Consider the following 13363-nt stretch of genomic DNA (forward strand, 5'->3'; position numbering starts at 1 on the left):
AACTCTCACTGTTAAAAAATTACACCTTACTTCCAGGCTGAGTTTGTCTTGCTTCAACTTTCAGCTACTATCAGGGAAGAATCACTGCTTCCCAGTGCAATGTATGCCTAATTCTCTGTTCCTAGATGTATTAATTTACATTTAGCTGTATTAAAACCCGTATTGTTTGCTTGCACCCAGTTCACCAAGTGCTCCAGATGGCTCTGTATCAGTGAACTATCCTCTTCATTATTTACCACTCCCTCAATTTTTGTGCCATCCTCAAACTTTATCAGTGATGATTTTATGTTTTCTCCCGGGTCATTAATAAAAATGTGAACTCGTGTAAGAGCCAAGAACTGGTCCCTGTGGGGCCCCACTGGAAACACACCTGTTCAGTGATGATTTAGATGTTCAAATTCCTTTGAAAATCAATGGGAATTGGGCTCCTAACTGCCTTAGGCCAGGTGACCAAAGGAGTTAGCCATCTAACTCCTACTAGAATACAATGGGATTTTAACACCTAATTCCATTAGCATCCCATGCAACATCCCTGCCTCCAGGGAATTAAAAAGTACTTTGACCTTATCCATCAGCACAGGAGTTAGTCACTCTACTGTGAGGAACACGGTATGGACCAATAGTATTATAAATGGGATCAGTTCAGTAAGGTTTCACCTTCTCATCTAGGTATCTCTCATTGAATCAATTCCCTGCCATTGCAAATGCATTGGACATTGTAACACCTTGGTCCCTCCTCTTCTCCCATAGTTGAGTCTCCTGTGGGCTGTAATACTTTGGTCTAATTTTGGTTGTTGGGGTTAGTGTGTAGGGGCTGGGTGGTGTTGGTCACCTGTGATATACAGGAGGTCAGATTATATAGCCTAGTGGTTCCTTCTGGTCTTAAACTCTGTGACTCTTTCACTCTATCCCCACTTGACTCTAACCATGAAGACCAAGGAGTTGGCTTTGCTGCCTAGTGCTCTGCCCAGGGTCTCTCTCACTTCCCTGTTCCTCAGGCTATAGATGATGGGGTTCAGGAACGGGGCCACCACCGTGTACAGCACAGACACCAGCTTGTTGAGGTTGAAGGTGCCGACAGCCCTGGGCCGTGCATACATGAAGAGGATGGTGGCATAGAACATGGAGACCACCACCAGGTGGGAGGCACAAGTGGAGAAAGCTTTATGACTCCCAACCACAGATGGGATCCTGGCCACGGTGGAGAAGATGCAGATATAGGAGGTTACTGTCACTAGCAAGGACGGCACAAGGACAGACAGTGCTGCCACAAAGTCCAGCGTCTCAATGGTGGAGGTGTCTGTGCACGACAGTTTCAGGAGTGGCGGGAGGTCACAGAAGAAGTGCTGGATGGTGTTATCACTGCAGAACTGTAGCCTGGAGAGCATCAAAATGGATGGGAAGGAAGCCAGGAAACCACTCAGCCAGGAGCCCAGGCTCAGCACAGCACAAGCTCTGTGATTCATAAGGGCTGGGTAGCGCAGCGGATGGCAGAGGGCTAAATAGCGGTCATAGGCCATTGCCGCCAGGAGAAAACACTCAGAGGAAGCCAGGGACAAGAAGAAATACAGCTGAGACATGCATCCCTCCAGAGAGATGGCCTTCTCCCCCAACAGGAGGTTGGAGAGCAGTTTGGGAACAGTCACCGATACATAGAAGATTTCCAAGAGGGAGAGGTTGCCCAGGAAGAAATACATGGGGGTGTGAAGCTGGCAGTTCAACTTGATGGTGACAATCAGGACCAGGTTTTCCATGAGGGTCAGCACATAGATGGTTATAAACAGCACAAGGAGCAACCCCTGGTGCTCTGGAAGCCCTGGGAAGCCCAAGATGATGAAGTCAGTGTGTGAGGATTGGTTTCCCTTTCTCATCTCCACAGTCTGCTTTCCTCACTGCTTAAACATTAATTGGGAAAAGTGACTGAACGGAGCTTTAAGTAGGGATATGAGACTATCCCCAAACCTCCCTAAATCCTACTTAATATTACTTATTCACCTACATCCAGAGATGCTTACGCTATGGCTACTCAGTGTTGGTTTGTTCATTCATTCATTTCTAACTCCATGTTTACTCATCTATATTTTATGCCCTTACTTAACAGGGCAGAGGGATAGCTCAGTGGTTTGAGCATTGGCCTGCTAAACCCAGAGTTATGAGGTCAGTCCTTAAGGGTGCCATTTAGGGATCTGGGGGTTAGTCCTCTTTTGAGCAGGGGATTGGACTAGATGACCTCCTGAGGTCCCTTCCAACCCTGATAGTCTATGAATGTTCGTTCATTTATTATGTTAGAGTTAGGGGGAAGATCAGTTAAAAGGAAGGGAGGGGGGGAACTGAAGAGAAGGAGGGACGAGCAGGGGAAAAGATGTTAAAGGGGCCAGATGTGGAGTGAAACTGAGAATATGTCTACACTGCACAGCACTGGCAACAGCAGATAGGGTATGTGTAGCTACATGCCGCAGTGCAATGTAAACTGTGTCCATGCTGGGGTGTGCAGATGCATGGCTCAGTGAAAGACAATGGCAAGGGAAACACTTCAGCAGTGGACAGCTGCTGAAGCCTTTCCTGGCTACATCACCCTTGCCCGAGTCTTTCCCTAAGGTGGGGAAAGGCTCCAGTGCTGGGGGGAAGTCAGTAGGACACTATACAGCTGAAAATAGCCATGTAGACAGCACTGCTTGTGCAAGTAGAGAGCTGTGTAGGGTCTGTTCTGGGACACACACAAACAGGTTTCAAGTGTTTCTTTTCTCACTCAAGCCTAGTTTTGGTTGGCTGCATTCCTGGAGATTTCATCACATAACATAATCTTTAATTAAAAATTAATCTTTAATTCCTGGAGACTCCAGGCCAATCCTGGAGGAATGGCAACCCTACCTAAGCCATGCCTCACCAATATTGCTATTTACACCCGTTCTAGGGGCTGCCTGCATATCTACCCCACATGCTACCAAAAGAAGCATGCAGTGTGGACAAACCTTGAGGTGAAGAAACTGAGAGAGGCGGAGCATTGGGGTCCTTATTCATTACTTACTTTCTTACTAGTTATTATTTACTTGTTGCTCAGTTAGGCTGGGATTTTCAAAGGAGCCTATCGGAGTTAGGTGCTCAAGTCCCATTGACAATCAGGTTCCTAATTCCCTTAGGCCCCTTAGAAAATCCCCACCTTACTGGGCACTATTGTTACTTGGGCCATATTCACACTGAAGTCAATGGGCTGATGCTTGAGATTCTTCCTCAATTCTTACTCAGCCATACTCCTAGCCAAGTCTCTGCTAGTGTCTATGCTCTGCATTTGGATGGATACAGTAAAGGGCTCAGTCGTCCGGTCTGTCACTTCTGTATTTCTCCTGAGCCCCTGCTATGATGGATCTGATTCTCAACTCATTGTCTTGGGCCTAAACCACAAGCACCATAGGCATGTTTCTCCTCTCAGTGTGAAAGAGGGCTAACTCTGCTGAAGGGAATAGAGTTATGCTGGGTTCAATTTGGAGGAATTCAACTGCAGTTTGAACAGCAAAAATCAGGAGTAATCCACTGTAGTAATTTGCTTCTATGTGAGAGAAGAACCCAACTTAATTTTTATATTTATTGACATTGGGTTTATTTTTCTTTAGGTACAAATTGGCACAGGTCCATGGAAGTCAATGGGGCGATCTATGTATTTATCCAAGCCCATCATGCTAGGATCCATTAAAATAACAATAACTATTTTGTTTACTTACACATTCAAGGTCTGAAGCTGGAGGATCCTTTATTTACAAGATATGTCTCTTTCCAAAGACCCAAGCATGAGGAAGTGCCCATCAATGTAGATGGGACAGTATTCAGATTGCTGATCTGCTCCTTTCTCCACCAAGGAGAAACACAAGCCAAAGGACTGAATAGTATTTCCACAAGGAGATGTATCATCAGCCACAAGTCCGGCTCCTTCAGTGATTCTGGCTGGGAGACCTAACTATATCCATGAAAATAAAGAAACCCCCAGGGATCAAACCTTCAGCCTCCCTGAACATTCTCCCAGATGTGATTTGCTAAACAGTTTATTTGCTCATGAACCTCTCTGCTTGTTCACTGTAGTTGTACAAGCAGGCGGTAAATGTTTAAATGCCGAGACATAATAGGCTAGGCACTGAGAATAGCATCTGTGAACATCACGTTCCAGAGTGAACCATTTGTAATGCTGTCAATGACAGGCCTTACAGTGTCTCTCTCTGGAGTTCAGAGGAACTTGTGGTGATTTGAGGTGAAGGAGCAGGATTTTCTGTAAACATTACCACATTTCTAAAGGTAGTCTGCAAAGGAATGTTGCATGAATGTCTCATTCATATTTTCTACTCAAAAGGACATTTTATTTATTAAAGTTATTGCTTGCTTGATCTCTTTCTCTCTCTCTTTCTGTGTGTGTGTCTCACACACAGTATCTCTCTCTCCTCTGTCTTTTCTCTTTCATCTCAGAGATGCGGTGGTGGAAGAGGTAGTATCTTTTACTGAATGAACTTCTGGTGGTGAGAGAGACCAATTTTTGAACTTACACAGAACTCTTCTTCAGGTCTGAAGAAGAGCTCTCTATAATCTTAAAAGCTTTTGTCTCTACCCAACAGAAGTTGGTCTACTAAACAATATTACCTTGCCAGCCCTCCCGCTCTCATACCCTGGGACCAACACAGCTACAGCAGCTCTGCATATCTATCTATCATAGATATTTTCAAATTAGTCTAATGGAATTGGGCACCCAACTCCCACTGAATGTAAATATGATTTGGGCACACGACTTCCTTAGGCTTCTGTGAAAATGTCAGTTTATGGACAAGCTGCAAGCTGTCAATTTTGGTAACCAGGTGTGTATTTGTCTAACCTAATCTATGCATCTGGAGATTTACCAAGCACCCTACGGGATTCAATTTTAAATAATTTTAAATACCCCATCCTTACTGCTTAAAATACTGTAATTAACCAGCTGGTGAATGTGTGTGCTGCTGACCCCTATAGGATGGGATCAGAACTGCTCAGCTATTCCTCATAGGCCCTACTTCAGGATCATCTAATGGCTCCTTTAGCCCAAGGAGCTGGAACTTGTGTTTCTGGTATCCTGAGAATGAGAGTTCTAACCTCACTGTTCGTGGGAGCTCCTGTGTTGGGATGTAGAATGGCAATGAAGTCCTTGGGTGGGCACAGTGTCTTCTGCAAGTCTAATTTCCTGGTGACAGTCCCAACCATCATGGGCCAAACCCTAATGTCCAAACAAAGCCCTCACTGAAATGAGTGAATCAAATTCCCAGCAGGTGTAAACTGATGCAATGTCACTGCTGTCCATGACACCACATCCTCAGTAGATGTAGCTCAGTTGAATTCAGAGGATCAGATTCCCAACTGAGATAAATTGGCCTAACTTAATTGACTTCAATGAGACAAGATCTTGAACTTGTATAAATTGAGGTAGCCCCATTGGAGTCAAGGGTCATGGTGGATTCTCCTTTACTGACCATTCTAAAATCAAGATTGTATGCCTTTCTAAAAGATCTGCACTAGACATTATTTTGAGGAAGTTCTCTGGCCAGTGCTCTGCAGCAGGTCAGACTAGATGATCACAATATCCTTAGGTGGTATGAATCAGCCTAAATCCATTAAAGTCAGGAGTCAAATCCTCCATGGAATTATGCTGATTCACACCAGCCAAGGCCTGGTCATATAAAGAGCTGAGACTGAGTCAAAACCAAGGAGTCACAGCTCATCTTGTGGCTGTTGAAAACTTAGACACAGAGCAAAAAGGAGCTGGAGAAAATTGCTTACAGCAATAGACGTAATGTGTCAGATCCACAAAGATACTAAGGCGCCTGTGCCCCAGACATAGGCGCTTACACCCTGGGTTCCATTTAATACTGATATAATATACTAAATGAATTACATACTCTTGCTGAAAGTATCAGCATAACACCACTTTAGAATCCAGAACCTTGATACACAAGAACCAAAAACTGAAAACACACAGGCAAAACTCAGTCCACGCTACAGTAAGCTGGCTATCTCAGGCTGACTGCTGCTAGGCCCAGATCACATGCTTCCCTACAGAACCCCCTAGCCTGCCAGGAGGCATTAATGTATATTGGCGTTACATTAGCTGTCTTCCAGTCATGGGGTACAGAAGCCGATTTAAAAGACAAGTTACAGACTATAGTTAGTAGGTCTGCAATTACACATTTAAGCTTTTTCAGAACTCTTGGGTGAATGCCACTTGGTCCCAGTGACTTGTTACTCTTAAATTTATCAAATGATACTTCAATCTGTGACAATTCCTCAGATTTGTCACCTACAAAAGCTGACTAACATCCTCAGACATGAAGACTGAAGCACAGAATTCATTTAGTTTCTCCGCAATGACTTTATCGTCTTTAAGCGCTCCTTTTTTATCTTGAATGTCCAGGGACCCCACTGATTGTTTAGCAGGCTTCCTGCTTCTGACGTACTTAAAAACATTTTGTTATCACCTTTTGAGTTTTTGGCTACCAGTTCTTCAAACTCCTCTTTGGCTTTTCTTATTACATTTTTACACTTAATTTGGTAGTGTTTATGCTCCTTTCTATTTACCTCACTAGGATTTGACTTCTACTTTTTAAAAGATGCCTTTTTATCTCCCACTGCTTCTTTACATGGTTGTTAAGCCACAATGGCTCTTTTTTAGTTCTTTTACTGTGTTTTTAAATTTGGGATATACATTGAAGTTGGGCCTCTATTATGGCGTCTTTGAAAAGTGTCCATGCAGCTTGCAGCGATTTCACTGTAGTCATTGTATTTTTTAATTTTTGTTTAACTAACCCCCTCCCTCATTTTTGCATAGTTCCCCTTTCTGAAGTTAAATGCCATAGTGTTGGGCTGTTGAGGTGTCCTTCCCACCACAGGAATGTTAAATGTTATTATATTATGATCACTATTTCCAAGCAGTCCTGTTACTTCTTGGACCAGATCCTGCGCTCCACTGAGGACTAAATTGAGAATTGCCTCTCCCCTTGTGGGTTCCTGTACCAGCTGTTCCAAGAAGCAATCATTTAAAGTATTGAGAAATTTTCTCTCTGCATTTCATCCTGAGGTGACATGTTCCCAGTCAATATCAGGATAATTGAAATCTCCCACTATAATTGAGTTCTTTATTTTGATAGTCTCTCTAATTTCCCTTAGCATTTCATCATCATTATCACTGTCCTGATCAGGTGGTCAATAATAGATCCCTAATTTTATATTCTTATTAGAGCATGACATTCCTATCCATAGAGATTCTGTGGAACATGTGGATTCACTTAAGATTTTTACTTCATTTGATTTTACATTTTCTTTCATGTGTAGTGCCCTGCCACACCCTCCTCCCTCCCCGAACGACCTGTTCTGTATTTTATACCCTGATGTATTTTGTACCCCGGAATGATTGTGTCCCATTGATTGTCCTCACTCCACCAGGTTTCTGTGATGCCTATTATATCAATATCCTCCTTTATCACGAGGCACTCTAGTTCACCCATCTTATTATTTAGACTTCTAGCATTTTTGTACAACCACTTTAAATGATGCTGTTTATTTGTCTGCCCTTTTCTAATGTGTCAGATTCTTTTTTAAGGGAATGGTTCTTGTCTGATCTGGCCCCTACTTTATCCTTTTCCATCCTCTCCTCCTGACTAAAACCTAGAGAATCTCTATCAATAGACTCCTTTCTAAGAGAAGTCTCTGTTCGATCCACGACTCCTCTGCAGCAGTTGGCTTTAATCTCTTAGTTTAAAAACTGCTCTGCAACCTTTTTAATGTTAAGTGCCAGCAATTTGGTTTCACTTTGGTTTAGGTGGAGCCCATCTCTCCTGTATAGGCTCCCCCATCCCAAAAGTTTCCTCAGTTCTTAATAAATCTAAACTCCTCCTCTCTACACCATCATCTCATCCACACATTGAGACTCTGAAGCTCTGCCTGCCTACCTGGCCCAGTCCGTGGAACTGGAAGCATTTCTGAGAATGCCACCATAGATGTCCTGGATTTAGTCTCTTCCCTAGCAGCCTAAGTTTGGCCTTCAGGACGTCTCTCCTACCCTTTCCTATGTCATTGGTACCTATTTGTACTACCACCACCAGCTCCTCCCCAGCACTACTCATAAGTCTAGATGCCTCGAGAGATCCGCAACCTTCGCACCAGGCATGCAAGTCACCATACGATTCTCCTGGTCATCACAAACCCAAGTATCTATGTTTCTAAAGTTCAAATCTCCCATTACTAACACCTGCCTTTTCCTAGTGACTGGAGTTCCCTCCCCCAGAGAGAGGTAACCTCAGTGCGAGAGGATACCCCAACACCATTTGGAAGGAGGGTCCCAAATATGGGATGGTTCTCCTCTGCTCCCGTTGACTGCTCTGCTTCCCTGGGCCTTTCATCCTTTTCAATAATGCAGGGAGATGCTGAGAGTATCACTGGGATTTGCAATGAAAGGGGAGCGTTGGGGGCCAAAGAAGAGAGAAGTTGCTGCTCTCCTAAGCTAGCCAATGGGAGATGCTGAGGTGAGCAGTGTGTCATAAGCCATGCCCCTCGCAGGGAGTTTGGTGCCTATCCATGCTTGGGAGTCACAGCTGTGAACTCTCTCTCAGCATTAGGTGCCTACTCCATTTGAATAAGGGGCCCCTGGGATGCAGGGGAACAAGAACATGCCCCCAAAGCCTTAGCCCAGTGGTCTGAGTTCAACTGTCCCCCTCAGACAAGGGGAGAAGGGGTATGAGCAGGGCTCTGCCACGTCTCCGGTGAGGGCCAACGGGACAGTCTGATGTCTCCCGTTAAAGCTGTTCCACTTTGGATTAAATCATTCAAAAGTCATGGGGCTAGAGAGAGAAGGCACAAGCGTGTGTGAGACCCAGGATACAGTCGGTTTGCTCCAGTGACTTGCATTGTTTATCTGAAGCGAAACAGCTTCGATGGGAGAGATTGAGGGCACGCTCCTCTCCCCACCCAATCAGAACATCCCAGTGGTGGGTGGATGGGACTTGAACCAGGGGTCTCTCCCATCCCAGGTGAAGACCCTAGCCACTGAGCTAAAAGTTACAAGTCTTTTTCCCACCTCAACTTTGCATGAGCACCTGTGAGGGACCAAATTGGATAAGCAACCTCTGAGTACGCCTACAGAATCGGGCCCGCGGAGGAATGCCTATCTTCTCTCGATTCCTGATTTGCATGGATGCTTAGAGGAAAGCAGCTGTGCACATGCCCAGAGACAGAAACATAGGTGTCTAGGAATCTTTTACTGCAAAAATGTAAGTGCCAAGTGTGAATACCACCTCTCTAGATAACCCATTCCAGTACACTGAGTTCAACAGGCTTTTAATCACACCCTGTGTGGATATCACTAATTCACAGGGAGGCTCCAAGCCTGAAAATACTATGTGCAAAATTTTACTATTGCGTGCAGAACAATTGAGTTAAATGTGACTAGTCACACTAGGAAAGCTAAGCACAGGTATAAGTGTTTGCAGAATAAAAGCCTTAATGGTGTAGCTCAAAATTCTGTGATTAGCTCCAACATTTAAATTTATAGTAGCTCTGGTAACTTCACTATCAATGGCATTGGTTGGTCAGCCAAGTCACATGGCATTGCTTCTGCTCCCTGATTCGATGTCTAAAACTTTATCAAATAGCAGAATAATGAATAACATCTACTAAATTATGAATGCTGAACAAAGCTGGTGCAATTCTTTTTTAATTATTGAAGAATTTCAAAATTTCAAAGGTATTTATGTTTGTAAGAGTTATAAAGATTTTTTGTTTGTTTGCTTGATTCTTTATTTGGTTGCTTGGTTCTTTTGTTTTATAAAATTGTGGCATATGTAAAATAACAGTTGTTATAAAACTTTGATTAAAAGGTCATGTAAGATTCATTAAAAAGGAAAACAGAGGATCACAAAAGTCAACAGTTAACAAAAAAATTCAATTTTGAAAAAAGGCCATTTTTCAACAATAACAACAACAGCAAAAAACCCGACACACTTTTTTGCTTCATTTTCCCCCCCAGCTCTGATGATGAATATTTGTACCAATCCCATTTGTTAACTTATGAATACTCTTATTTGTTGGTTTCTTTTGACAAGTATAGAAAGAAAAGTAATTTCCTAAATATTTGTGTGAACAAAATCTTGCTAACATGAAAAGTGATAACACTATGGTACAAATTCAATCATACAAAATAGTTATTTGGAATTCAAACACATGGTTACAAATATTGTTTTGTAGCATTTGACTAGCTCTGTTCATGACAGCGTCCAGTTATCAAATATGGAAGTTTTGTAGAGATATACAGAACAGCAGTTAAATCATTTGACAAACATACCACATGGGAAAATAAATCATTGGCCCTATAACTAGCCCATGGAATTCTTTTAACGATGCCACAAGCAACACAATCTGCCAATTGTAAACATGGCTGAGGAGGTCTTTGGAGACTGAGTCCCAAGGGAGCTTGTGAAGAGATGAAATAACCGTATCTCCTTTGAACACTTGTATTTTGTATGATGGGAATAACACTAGATGTCAACCACCATGGAATATATATAGTCCTAGAGAGATCATTTTTACAATATTGTACAAGAGAAGAGATACTTTTTACAGACAAGGGTATTAAGGACTACAGACAGAAGGATATTGCCTGGCTAACTCTATCACTAGAGACCGACACTTTAGTCAAATACAACAGAGATCCTTTTATTGACACAAAATGTTTGTCTGTCTTTTAAAAATAACTTTAGCCATTCACTGTCCAAGATGACAGAGTAGCTCCATAGACGTTTCATGCCAAATCAAATGACTTTCCAGTTCAAGATGTCACCACTGCTCAGCAAACCTGCCTGCATGTGAGTATATTTTCCAAGAGATTTGACTGTCTTCCCAGCTTGTCTGTGCTCACTTCCCAGCTTTTCTGTGCTCACTTTGGATTTAGATTCAGTATGTGACCATGTGGTTTTAACAAACAAAGAATGATTCAGTAAGAGTCTTTGCTTGTTTCACTAATAATAATTAAGATGCTCAGTGTCAGTTTACTGCTGTTTTTGAAGCATATCATTTCTGATCATTGGCCATGTGGGGTCTAGTTCAAAAAACAAGGATGCAAAATCATCCCTTTCTCAATCATTAGATCCACCTCCCATATCTATTCAGAGACATAACATATGACTTTTGGGGGGAAAAGTTTATTTTTCCCTCTTGTTCCTTGAAGACCTGGAATGTCAGCCCAACAGCTAGAGAGTGGCTGGATTCCGTTCCATGTTCCATTCAGCTACAGGTGTGAAATCTCACCTGGAGAATGGGTTTACTTTGATGTAATGAGAACATAAATGGAAGCCAGTGGAGCTGCACATGTATGCTGGAATCTGAGATTACAGATGTTTAAGGACCATAACACTCCCCTTCTGGGCGTATGTGGGCTGTAGACTGTGTTTCCAACTGTTAAGCTGCTGAAGTGACTGAGCAGGAGCTGCATTGTAGACATGTTTCTGAACGACTGAATAGGCTGAAAGATTAGGCCAGAGTTCTCATCACAAGCTTCACTGACACAAAGCAGAGTTAATTTTCATTGCTGTAAAACAAAGCACAGGATGTTGTCTTCTGAACGGAAAATACACTCTTAGCCCCAGACAAATATGAAACTTGAACCTATTTCATCTTCTCCTCCTCCTCCTCATCCTTCTTGTCTACTTCGGGCTCTAGTGTTCAGAGTAAGGGCAATGTGAGTTGGGGCTTCTGGTTTCTATTTTCTGTCCTGGAAAGGGACTTCAGACAGATCATTACAGTAAATAACTCGAAACAAGGGGGAGGTTTTTCAAAAGAGTTTAAGCAAGGTAATTGTTCAAGTCCCACCAAAAATCAGTCAGAACTGGGCAACAAGTCCCATCAGGCTCCTTTAAAAATCTGAGTCAAAGACTCCTGGGTTTCATTCCTAGCTCTCAGAAGGGAGTGTGATCTAGTGTCTAGATCAAGAAATTGGATGTCAGAATTCCTGGGGTGTAAGATCAGCTTTGCTGCCGTTGACTCACTGTCCAACCTTGGCCAAGACCAATACATGTCAATGGGTGCATTCACTGAAAGGCAGTTATTACTTTAGATCGATAGCTGGCTAAGTCCCCTGTGTGTTTCACTGTCCTTGTTTCATTAGTTTCAACAGGTAAAACAGACTGAATGGAGAAACGTAATCAATCTGCTGTGATGGGATTCATCCTCTTGGGATTCCCGGGGAACCAGTATTTCCAGATCTCCCTCTTAGTACTCTTCCTCCTTACGTACATCCTGACAGTCCTGGGAAATGTGACCATCATAACCCTAGTGGCGAACCACCGCTGCCTCCACACACCAATGTACTGCTTCCTCTGCAATCTCTCCTTCCTGGAGATCTAGTACACCACAGCCTGTGTTCCTAAAGCCCTTGCAATCTTCCTGAGGAAAAGCAAAGCCATCTCCTTCATTGGCTGCTTCCTACAGATGTACTTCATATTCTCCTTGGGCTGCACAGAATATTTCCTCCTGTCCATCATGGCCTATGATCGCTATCTGGCCATATGTTACCCATTGCATTATAGCGCCATTATGAACAGCACCTTGTCAGCTCAGCTGGCTCTTGACTCTTGGCTCTTGGGTGTGTGGTTTCCTGGTTATCTCTGTGCTGGCATCTTTAATATCCAGGTTGTCTTTCTGTGGCCCTAATGTCATCAATAATTTCTTTTGTGAGATAGATTCCTGGATTGTCCTCTCTTGCATGGACACATCCATCATTCAGGTATCAGCTTTCATCATCTCAATCATTGTCATCCTGGGCTCGTGTGTGATAACTCTCCTTTCATACATCTATATCACCTCCACTATACTGAGAATCCCATCAGCCAGAGGCCGGCAAAGGGCATTTTCCACTTGCTCGTCCCATCTTGTCGTTGTGCTTCTATGGTACGGATCCACCATTTTTCTCTTTGTCAAGCCATCTGCACAGAATTCATTGGAACTGACCAAGATAGTCAACATCCTGAACACTGTGGTCACGCCACTGCTAAATCCTTTCATCTATCCTCTGAGAAACAGAGAGGTGAAGGAAGCCATGCAAAATACACTCTTTGGGACATGACATTATTTCTAAAAGGTCAACATTATAAAATCAACAGGAATTAAGGCATTAAGGGATCAAGACTTGATTACCTCAAAGTGTGTATCTCCATCTATGAACCACCAAGACAGCTGTGTTCCAATGCAAATCACTAAGCCCAGGACAAAGCACCTGAGATCTGGGGAGAAAGTACTCTCTGCTGATGGAATCTGGCTATGGATCAATTTTCTGTAGATGGTACAGGGTGAGGGGACTCTATCTTGGGAAGTT

General features: G+C 43.1%; 1 protein-coding gene and 1 pseudogene across 1 annotated transcript; one reads left to right on the forward strand and one right to left on the reverse strand.

Moving 5' to 3' along the window:
- Nucleotides 1-905: 905 nt before the first annotated feature.
- Nucleotides 906-1871, reverse strand: LOC115638080 (olfactory receptor 6-like). The gene has a single exon (XM_030539670.1). It carries the CDS (start codon nucleotides 1869-1871, stop codon nucleotides 906-908), a length of 966 nt encoding a protein of 321 aa, XP_030395530.1.
- Nucleotides 1872-12180: 10309 nt separating this feature from the next.
- On the forward strand, nucleotides 12181-13114 carry LOC115638081 (annotated as a pseudogene).
- Nucleotides 13115-13363: the final 249 nt, after the last annotated feature.

The sequence above is a fragment of the Gopherus evgoodei genome, chromosome 21 (genome assembly GCF_007399415.2).
Source record: "Gopherus evgoodei ecotype Sinaloan lineage chromosome 21, rGopEvg1_v1.p, whole genome shotgun sequence".
Classification (NCBI taxonomy): Eukaryota; Metazoa; Chordata; order Testudines; family Testudinidae; genus Gopherus; species Gopherus evgoodei.